Here is a 10,943-nt window from a genome sequence, read left to right as displayed (position 1 = left end):
ATGATCACGGAGCTGGTGTGCACCGCCGTGGCTGTGGGTCTCTATCTGAACACGCTGGACGCGGATTTCTGCTACGATGACAGGTAGGTTTCGCCCACATAGCGCAGCAGCGCCGCTGCCAACACCATCACCCCCCGCTCCTCCACTTGTCATCTCCTCTCGTTACCTCGGCACGGAAGCAGAGGGGGGACGGGTCGTTGCGCCTGCCCGCATGTTTGCATGTGCTTTTGTCCGTAGCCTGTAATAAATCACTGCTTATATCCCAGCTGCAGTCAAAGGCACAAACACAGGGAGACGAAAGGGGGGTATACTAACACCTGAACGGTAAAATTGGAGTAATACTACCAAAATACGCCTGCAGCGGTGAATAACTTGGACTGCGCTTTTGCAGCTTATTGAGTTCATATTACTTTATTGCTCTTAATTGTCCCCTGTGTGCCTGTAATATTCATTGAGGGCAATTTGCAAGGTGATAAAAAAAACCCTCTTGTATTTATTATCTATTTATTATTTCATAGCTTGTTATTGGCAGAGAAAGCGCACACCACATGGTCCATGTCCACAGTAACTAACAGCCAAAGAGGTGAAGTTCAACACGTTGTGAGCTGAGAGCAGCCTCGGTCCATCCCATGCTGCGCACATGAGGTGGCTCAGATGCTCTTTGTGTTGATGAAGCACTCATGCCTGTTATAACAATGCCTGCACCCTGGGGGGATTCAGGCTAATTTAAACCGGGAGTTTCATTTTGCAAACAGCTGAACAAACATGTCAACACTATCATGCTGTGGGCGAGAACCTGTGCTGGCCTGATGAACAGGGGTGCACTGTGGAGGTAAAGGAAAAGGTGGACAAAACATGACTTTGATTAATGAATCAAAGTAAGAAACTTTTTCTGACAAAAATCTGTTGGCTATATCTCAGGAGGTGATAAATACAATGACAATTTAGACTATAGTTGTCAGAAAACAGTAAGAAGCGTCCACTCCAGTGTCCAAGGTGATGTCTTCAAATGGCATGCAGAGAAAAGCAACAAATCTTGACATTGGAGAAACTACAATCAAAGAATATTTAGCTTTTTTGCGTACAAAAATAGAGTAGCCCTAAGACATATGTTTTTCTGACATAAAATGATGTTTATTCTCAGATTTTTCTCAAATTCTGGCCTTTTTCTTGTTAAATATCCCATACTGTTATCTCTCTCTTTCTCTGTTTATAATCTCACTCTCACGAGAAAGAAGAATATGCTGTGAGTTCTTTTTTGGGTGAGAGTGCCTGCCATACATCCGTGCTTGTAAGAATAATCGGCCTTCATGTGATTGTTCAGTAGTTGCACCGCAGCTGGTCTCCTTGGAAAAAAGCGGAGCTGGACAGGTAGTTCTTCATTGACTCTGTAATGCTGTATATGGGCATAAGGGGTTTTGGCTCATGCAACAGTTCTGTCAAAACTGGTATTAATTAGTCTTCCATTATCAAGCATTAAATCACAGGGTGAAAACTACTGATATGCAAGGTATGTGGTAGATTTCTCTGGGGGTTTAAAGAATGAATGCACGGTAAACAGGACGCCTCCCTTCTTCGTGCACAGCTCAGTCAGTTGCTGTCTGGTATGCATCTCCAGACACCCCTTAAAGGTCAAAGATCCCCCCCACTTTACTTTTCAGCACCAGCAGTGACCCCTCTGTGTGTTATGTGTGAGCAAGACGGAGTGTGCGTGGAGGTGAAGGAGGAGGTAGCGGAGAAACGTAGAGCGTCGGGAGAAATGAGCTCCGTGTGCCGTCTCCAGTTCCATCACACCTCGCCAAGTATCCCCGCAAAAGCTCCCAGCGGCGATTCATCCATCAGCCTCGTCTGTACATGTGACCGTGACACCGCAAGGTTGTCAAAAAAGCCCTTTGGTGACATATTACCTGTGGCGCTGCCTTGCCTGCTCCAGCCCACGCTCGCAGTCCATCCCCTCAGTGAAAGTTCAGTATTCGCCGACGCTGTGTATCTATCAAAGTCACCATGGTAATTTGCACTCTGGGGGACACATGCTGGCGTTTTGGTTCAGCGCCCTCAGATGGAGGAGGTTGAATACCAATCAGAGGTCTGACCTTCCCGGCTCATTCATCAAACGGCGACGTCTCTGGGGGTCAAGAGTCGTGTGCTCGCGGTCTCTCCCCTCAGGGATTAGAAGAGAGTTATGAGCAAAAGGTTAAGGCAAGAGAAAGATTGAAGTGGAGGAGCGCTGCACTGATCATTCCGCTCTGGAGATGTCAGAAAAAGACCGTCCTGTGTGTACACAAATTTGTTTTTCTCCATTTGTCTTTTCGAGCTGCCTTGCTGCGAGCTGAGACGATCTTATCTCACCTTTCACCCTATAATCGAATTCTGGTTGCATGTCACATGTGGTTCTTCACATGGAAGACAAGATGGCGAGGCAGATAAATCTTCTGTGTCCAGGCACTCCAAGTCGTGGGGATGTTCTGGCCGGTCTCTGCTTTTTCAATCATGTCAAGTGTTTTTCCTGGGCACTGCTCAGGGCCCAGCCAAGCGCTCTCTTGGCCAATGGTAATCCGAATGAAAAGCCTCTGCGTGTGAAATGACTGAGTTTTACAGGAGCTGAGAGAGGACTTGAGCCAGGCCATTTTTGATTTGAGGAGGAAAAAATCAAGATGTGATCTGCTGGTTTACAGTCAGGCTTTTCTTGGGTTTAGCCAAATGTATTCACGGTGCTGATAAATCCATGTTTGTACAGGCTGTTAGATTGATTGCTTGAGCATTGTGGTCATGGGTTGGAAAATATATGTACCATCACCTCTGAATTCTCCTTTGAATACCTATCATTTAGGCTTTTGGCATGTTAACAAACGAGGCTCCACATGAGGCAAACATCTCAGTAATATTGATTTTTAACAACAGCTTTTGACAAATTGATGCCTTTCCGAGGAAGACTAGGACATTTTCCAGTAGACACCAAAAGCGAAGCAAGGATAGGAGGTAAGGGAGGCGTCACTGTGAAATGAAATGCATCCTAAATGGCTTTCAGCATTCAGAGTCATGTATCCCAAACCATCTGTGCCTCCAATCACGTCACAGGCCCTCTGCCCAGCTCAGAAATGCATTATGGTCCCCCAGGGGATTGAAGTGAAAACATCTTTCCTCTTTGTTTCAGAAGAGCAAAACAATTTTAATCTCTGAGTGAAGGGCCGGGCTTTGGTGGAGCTGGTGAGGTTTGGATTTCACTGGCACATTCCTTTTATAATTTCAGTTTCATTCTCTGTTTGAAACGTCCTCATGGTTAACACTGAAAATGCTCATCTCAAGGAACAGTTTAAACAATTAGATATGCCACTCAAATAACACAGAGGTGACAAAGAGTAGTGGCTCTAGAGAAGACAGAAGATCACAGCGTCTGTCAGCTGCAACATCTGTTCTCTTTTCTAGCTCGGTTTCTGAGGTTGACCGATAAATGCGTCAATATGGGATTGTCTTCAAGAAGTGCCCTTTCATCATAGTTCAAACCATAGTGCTTTGACTTGAAGTGCTGATAAATTGCTTTTATCTATGTTAAAGCTGCTGTTTAACCCCCTGGATCACCAATAAAGGTGAACAGCATCTCTGTGAAACTCTCCAAAGATGATAAAACAACAGACAAGATAAAACAAGAGCCGTTTTCTTGCATCCTTATTTTTGTCCTTCGTGGAACATCCAGTTGTCCCGATTATGAATCTCTTAGTTCTGTAGCAAGCATGTGGACGGAATATCAATTAATAATTCATGTTCATGTCCTTGTATGGACTGAGACAAAACAGACAGTTCAGTCTGGAGGTGGGTTTATGACATTGTTTTTGCTAGCTGCTGGATACTTAGTAGATTTACGGCACCATGATCAAGGTTGGGCAGGTAGTGACAAATTTTATTAATGCATCATGACTTATTACTCATTGAAAAGGTAGTTGCATTACTTACTAACGACTCACCATTAAAACAAGCGTTGTGGATCTTTCGTTACTCAGGCAGCTCCAAAGCCGCAACACCCACTTGTGGCATCTTTCGTATTTAAGCCGATCTAATCCATATTTTTATGCTCGCTGCATAGAAAGTTGTTCGGCAGCTTTATGTTTTGGTTCAGCCTCACCTCTCATGTCAACGCCCACTCATTACAGCCCCAGCCGGCACCTGTTATAGGTGAAGTTAACACGTAGCTTGGAGCATTTAGCAGCTAAAGAGTCAGATGACTCCTCCATGGGTTGGTGGAGATGAGACCAGAGTTTACAGCCCACAATTAGAGCAGGCTTAACACATAGAAATAGAAAAGGAGATGTGCCAACAAGCACCCAATAGTTTGAAGGTATTTACTGATCATCAACACCTAGCTTAGCTCCATTAACAGCACACCAACACCCTAGTCTCACAGTGAAGCCACGAGGTTAGCACGCCCGCCAAACACAACCAAGTGATAGCGTAGCGTAGCGTAGCTAGCCATGAAGAAGACACACAAACAAGACAGCTGTGGAGCTAGAGAAAGGCTAGCTGCCAAAGCTAACAAACTTTTTAATCATCCCTCCATCAAACTCCTGGAAAGGTGGGAAATAAGTTGACCCCCCCAAAAATGTTGTCAGAACGAAGCATTGCTGGAATTAATAACTGTAATGCCATTACTGCATTCAAATTGTAAACATTTACACTATGTGTTGCTGTAACGCCAGTTAATATCCTTGAGTTTCTTGATTGTGTTCCATCAAAAAGAGCCACATCATCTCTGTTTTCCATAACTGCTCATAATTGCTATCTCTTAATGGGTTGCCACTCCCATGCTCTCTGTGATCGGTCTCAGCCCTCTGTAGTAAATGTTGCCAGGAATATCTGTGCCTCTGGTGGAATAATTATCTAAAACATGTACCCTACTTGTGTTGAGGCTGTTTAAGTAACTCGGTGTGCTCCGAGCAGATAAATATTAAGGAGAGATGTAGGCTAATGAAATGAGTTAAGGGGAATCTATTTTACTGAGTTGTTAGTAATACAGCTGAGGTGAAAACACTTGTGTCTGTCAGGAGGAATTTTTACAAAGCGTTGTAGAAATGACGAACAAGTGGGAGCGATCAAGTGGACAAGGCGGTGAATCATACTAATGAAAAAAGTGTTCATGAATAGTAATTTGAGATGGCTTTTAGGCAAGACGCTTTTGATTACATTTGCTTACAGACTGTACAGGATTATGTGTTTTCAAGGAGAAACTGCAAATCTCATGAAAGGCGTGGTGCCGTGCTGGAAAAAAAGATGTCACCATGTCATCCCACTGTATTTAAGTGTTAACATATTTTTTACTCATGGATCATAAAAAGACTTTTGCTATTGATGTCTTGTTTTTGCAGTCCGTAGCCTCAGATTTGGTGGTGGAGGGCCGGGACTATCAGTTAAACAATAGAAAAGGGGGGGAGCAAAGAGTCTCATTTTGATTACTAGCAGATTTTATTCACGAAAGCACTTAGTGGTCAACTCTGCAGATGTTGTGGCTTTGAAACTGCTTTAAAACCACAAATGAAGGCTTGAACCCAGCATGTTGGATGGGGTGAATTAGAATTTCTCTTTGGTGTCCAGTTCAGTGTTTGAGGAAAGAAATGGCAGTGGAAGACAGAAGATGAAATGTGAAAGCCTATCTTCTTGCACTGGGATGTGCTCCAGCATTTGCAATCCTTAACGGGCAGGAAAAGCAGTCTTTTGGCATGTTTTTTTATCTTCACATTGAGGGGTACTGAGGCATGCACAGGGCAGAAGTTTCTTTAGGTCAGGAACATTTTATGAAAGTTATTGTCGTAGTAAACCAAATCTCCCTTATGTATAGTCTAAGGTTTGCCAACTTGAACTTGCTGAACATGCTGTAGACTTTCCTCCCACTTCAGTGTTCATGCTGTACATCATCTTCATTGATGTGAGGGGCTATCATTTGATTTTAGGCACTGGCTTTTGTAGCACTTAGTATTTTAACCTTCAAGGAGTTTTGACAGTTTTGAAACAGCCTGATCATTACAGTACTTTCCAGCCAAATGTCAGAGTTTGGAGTAGCTGCTACCCAAGGTAGCTCTACAAAGAAGCCAAAGAAGCATATGTGTGTGTGTAAGTGTGAATGTGAGCATTAGTGTGACACAAACTGTGGCTTTGAACTTAATGTATGAAAGGCAGCATGTAAACAGACCAAGAACGTCCTAAAACAAACATCATATGCAGCTGTTTGTTTCAGCTTTGCTTAATTCCTCTGCAAGTAGCAGCATACATGACAACCTTAATAACCGTAATACTCAATCCCACCCCAGCCTCTGAGAACCACTATGGCTACTAAATGAGATATGGTGGAGAGATGGGTTTGTTTATTTTTAGGTTGTCCCTTTTCGTCCCATTGGGTCCCTGTGATGTACAACGCTGGTTGAGGCTGTTGCTAACCCTTGGCTGGCCCTTATGCTTCGCAGGCCGCAGTCGACCCACCCGTCTGCCAAGACATAACCGCCAAACCTCAGTCCCAGGACCCTCCCTGTATACACACCATATGTGGATCCCAAAACACTGGTATCCATGGACAACTGTCTTACAAGTTTGCCATCTCCCCGTAAGATGCGCACGCCAAAAGCCGTAGATTTGTCATGTAACACCCATGCCAGATTTCGGAGGATGACAACCTAAAACCATAGATAAAGGGGTGAAAAAGATCTCACAAGTTTCTTATCTGGCTAACCGCATGCATGTTCATCATGCCCTTCCCTAACTGAGACCTTTCACAACTGTGTTCAGCAGCGAGGGGTTGAATTTTCACCTCAGCGCACTAAACTCACTTTGTAAGCAAAGCTCCTTTTTGTGGCGTTGGATTACACTTACAAGCTGGCATCCACTTTCTATCTTTAAACCACCAGGTGAACTTCTCAAACAAATTACAGCAGTTGGGGCGTAATACAAAACCAAACCCAAGCTGCGGATCACACGATTCGCAAGCAGTTACCCTTTCTACCTTTTGTAATCAATAGCCACTGAGTATCATCTTTCAGTGACCGTGGAGGGTTTTTTTTTTGACTGGAGCCCAGAACAGCTGTCAGAACAGAAAATCAAAGTGTTTTTTTTTTCCCTCTTTCTTTTTGCTGCACTTGACGAAGCGCTCACATTTCACTACAGCTTGCATAAGTTGTGATTGAGAAAAGAACTGGAAAGCGGAGAGTCTGTCCTCCATCAGCCAGTTCCTCAGCATCTGAAGAGGTCTGTTTGTGCATGTGGAGGCTATTTGTGTTTTTCATGTGCGCTGACAGCTGACAGTAGTTGATGGTGTCAGTGATCAGAATGATGGAGCCAGTGTTGCCAGGGTAGGCCAGTCTGACTACTTTTTATTTAATTGGGCAGGTAAAAATTGCTTTGGGCAGGTTGTGATAATTTTGTACCGTATGGACTGTTTCCAAATATTCCAATAAATGGCCCGCTCCTCTCATCCCTGTATGATTTAACTGAGTTCAGCAGACTCTGCTGTCTTGCCTGTGGTTGGTATGATCTGTGAGCTGTGCATGCAGGTCTTTTCAAGTCGGTGGAAGATGTTGGTAGGTGGAAGTTTTACAGGCAGTGTCTGACGTGATGCCGATGGGTTTGCATAAGTTTAACTTTAAGAAAGAGTTCAACATTTTGTGAAATATGCCTTTTTCGCCGAGCAGTATTTGAGAAGCTCGATACCACTCTCATGTTGGTGCCCTCATGGAGCTAGAGGCAGGGGGCAGTCATTAGCTTAGCTTAGCATAAAGACTGGAAGAAGAGTGAAACAGCTAGCCTAGCTTTCTCAGCAATTTTTACATTTCTGTTTTTCCATTGATTAAACAGACAAGATGCAACATGTTAATTAGTAAGCTTTAGCTCTTCTAGGCTAGCTGCTTCCCTCTGCTTTCAGTTTTTATGCTAAACTAAGCTGAAGAAGCTACAGCTAAAACTGCAATGTGTGTGTACTCCTTGGTTTTTGTACAGCTTAAACAAAAGAAAGTAATGTATAATATGCATCTTTAGAGTTGTCAGTAGGCGGACTCTCTTACCTTTGGACAGAGTTAAGCTAGCTGTTTCTCCCTGTTTCCAGTGCTAAAGCTAAGTTAAGCTAACCGGCTTCTGGCTGTACCTTTAGATTTACCCTGCAGACATGACAGTGATATCCATCCTCTCAAAACGCAAATAAGCTTAACTTTCCAAAATATCAAACAGCTCCTCTAACCCTGTTAATGCTCACCACATTCAAAGTTTCTTTGAACACAAAGTGCACACGTAACAGCGGGTTGAAATGAACTGCACTAACATTTTAAGCTGCCTGCTGTTATCATCACCTGAAGCAATATCATTGTTCCCAAGCCTCATGCATTTAGCTGAGCTGGCAGAAATTTCTCCCGAACATGAAGTGAGAAATAAATGTTTATGTATTGCAAAACAGAATATTTGTTTGACAAATATCTATAATATGATGAGCTAAAAATCACTGTGCTGTGCGAGCTGTGATGAAACTCCCATTCATCTCAACATGAGATACAGACTCTGTGCAGCGCCTTGTTTATAATATAAGTGCCAGGCGCTTCGCAAAACCAATAGAGATTCATTAGCTCGGTAACCTTGGCGCTGAACCCTAGCCGAGCACTGCACACACTCTCTCCATCTTCACGCATGGCTACCCCAGCTCAAGCTTGTAAAATAAACTAATATGCATAAGGCTTTCTGGTTTGGTGTACCTGGGATGTGGGCGAAAGTCGGTTTGGGCTTCTCACCTCATAAAAACCCGAGAGGGGGAGATTGAGAGAGGTGGCGTGAGGGCTTGAGAGATTTAAGGTTCGGCAGGGATCAGATGGCAGCCCCGCTACCTTTACTCAAGGGCACATTTAGAGTGTTTGGTATTGAGATGGAGGAGGAGTGAAGTGATTATACTGGAAGCTTTGTCACTCAAGTGTGCTACACTTGGTATTTGTTTGCCTTCAGAGTCTTCGTAGCATGACATCGGAGACTTTCTGAAGAAATTTGCAGAAATAGAACCTGTAGGAGGACGTCATGAAGGTACTGTGAGGGGTTTTAGATGGGTTTCCACTAATCTAGCTCTGAATTTAAGGCCGTATGTACAAAACATGTATAACGCTTCAGTTTACCGTATAATAGTAACTTAAGCTTTTGTCATCTGTTTGAAGGAATATAATACGTTCATATTTCATTCTCATCCACATGATTTACTCTGTGGAGGGAAATAGCCTTTCTCCTTTTCCTGTTTCCTCCTGATAAGTGCCTGAAAGCGGAGAACCCCACAAGATAACACAGATAGAGGAAGTGTGGACGTCTCAGTGCAGCTGTGTTGTTTAGACGTTCTCTCATTGTGGCACAATGGAAGGCTATTTAGAGGAATGAAGGGAGATGATAGTGATTGTTATAGATAGTCGGACTTAGAAGGAACTGCCAAGTGGTTGAAAACATGTGGATTTGTTCAAAAAGAGGGAATCTGCATGGCTTGATGCTAAGCTGCTCAGAGTTGGAACTGAAATTGTAATTTCCTGCCTCACCATATAGCTGCAGATCTTGGTTTTGTGGTACATCATTTCCAGCCCAATCGAAACACCAACTCACTCAGGTTTGGCTCAGATGGAAGGTAATTATTCTGCGTTTAGAACCATAAAGCACATCATCCTTCAAGTTAACTATCCTCCTTAATTTTTGATGGAGGGTCAGGAAACATTTAAGCCAATTTCCCCATTTTGATGGACTGCACATTTAAGCATTGCTCAATAGTCTGCCCACCCATCTCAGTGAGGAGAACTGAACTCCTCATTTTTGCAGTGTTGGTCTCATGATGGGATCAGCCGCTGGTTTTTCAGGTACTCTGAGCTTGCGGGAGATAAGGCGAATCTCTTTTTAAGTAAACATGGCAGTTCTGACTGCAAGCAAGCCACGGCGGAAGTTGATAAATGGGAGAAATCTGCATTTGATAATGGCTGTTTTCCCGCCTCAGTCAGCCTGAGATACACCAGCCACTGTATTTATCTTTTTACAGAATGCAATTTGTTTCGCACCATCATTCTGATATTCATGGATCAGTGGCTATGGGAAAGGGTGTATGGTTATTGTGCATTCACTATGTTGTATGACAACACTGTAATTTATTTTTGATGTGTTTTGGGGTAAATCGACCACACCACACTGGTTTATCTCCTTCACAGTTCACCCCTTGAATTTATTATTTTCATCTTTTAATCTGGTTGACTGTACTGAAGGTCACTGAATTATGCATGTTTCGCTTTCGATGGTTTATATGAGCTCTGTGATGCATTTCTGCTTTCGTTTTGATAAGAGACACACCGCGGGGAGCTTGGACTCTGTCAATACTTTGATTGGTTGCTCCCTGCCTAAAAGAAATTCAGCATCCAAGGCAATCAGTCTTTCTTTTTCCTGTGAATCTGAGCTTCCAAAGGCGCTGTCCTGTTGTAGATTCGTATCTCTGCTCTGTTGACATGGAGAGCAGACAGATGAGAGGTCACCGCTGAGTGCGACGGTGTCAGCCCATCCACCACGCTGCGCATTTCATCAAAAAATCCACACAGACTTCTCCCCCCAAGGCTCGCTCATTACCGTGATACCACATCCAGTCAATCCATTACAGAGGCGCCTGACAATGACAATTTAATCTCCACGCCGTGGCTTCGCTGTTTTTTTCCCTGCTACGACCAGCAGCAGCTACTCACCGATAGCGTTATCAGCACAACAAATATACCAAGTGTCATCCCAGTTGCAGACAGGAGAGATGTTTGTCTGGGAAGTGAAAAGAACCCGTCCTGGTATTTTTCCCCCTGCTGCACATTGACATGGAGATGCATGCTGTGTTCAGCATAGTGTGTCAATGCATCAACTCTTTCTCTTTGGCAGCTGTGGAGAAGTTACAGAAAAAGAAATGTGCTTATTGGCTTTCCTGCTGAGGCTCACAT

General features: G+C 43.7%; 1 protein-coding gene across 1 annotated transcript in view; it reads left to right on the top strand.

Annotated features, from left to right (window-relative positions):
• The window catches only part of tmtc2a (transmembrane O-mannosyltransferase targeting cadherins 2a), a 62,921-nt gene continuing 51,978 nt past the window's right edge, over positions 1 to 10,943 (top strand). Inside the window, exon 1 of the mRNA XM_041964449.1 lies at positions 1 to 83. Coding sequence (XP_041820383.1) covers positions 1 to 83 — 83 coding nt within the window. The remainder of the gene's footprint in view (positions 84 to 10,943) is intronic.

The sequence above is a fragment of the Chelmon rostratus genome, chromosome 22 (assembly GCF_017976325.1).
Source record: "Chelmon rostratus isolate fCheRos1 chromosome 22, fCheRos1.pri, whole genome shotgun sequence".
Lineage (NCBI taxonomy): Eukaryota > Metazoa > Chordata > Actinopteri > Chaetodontiformes > Chaetodontidae > Chelmon > Chelmon rostratus.
This window is presented reverse-complemented; position numbering and strand designations above follow the sequence as displayed.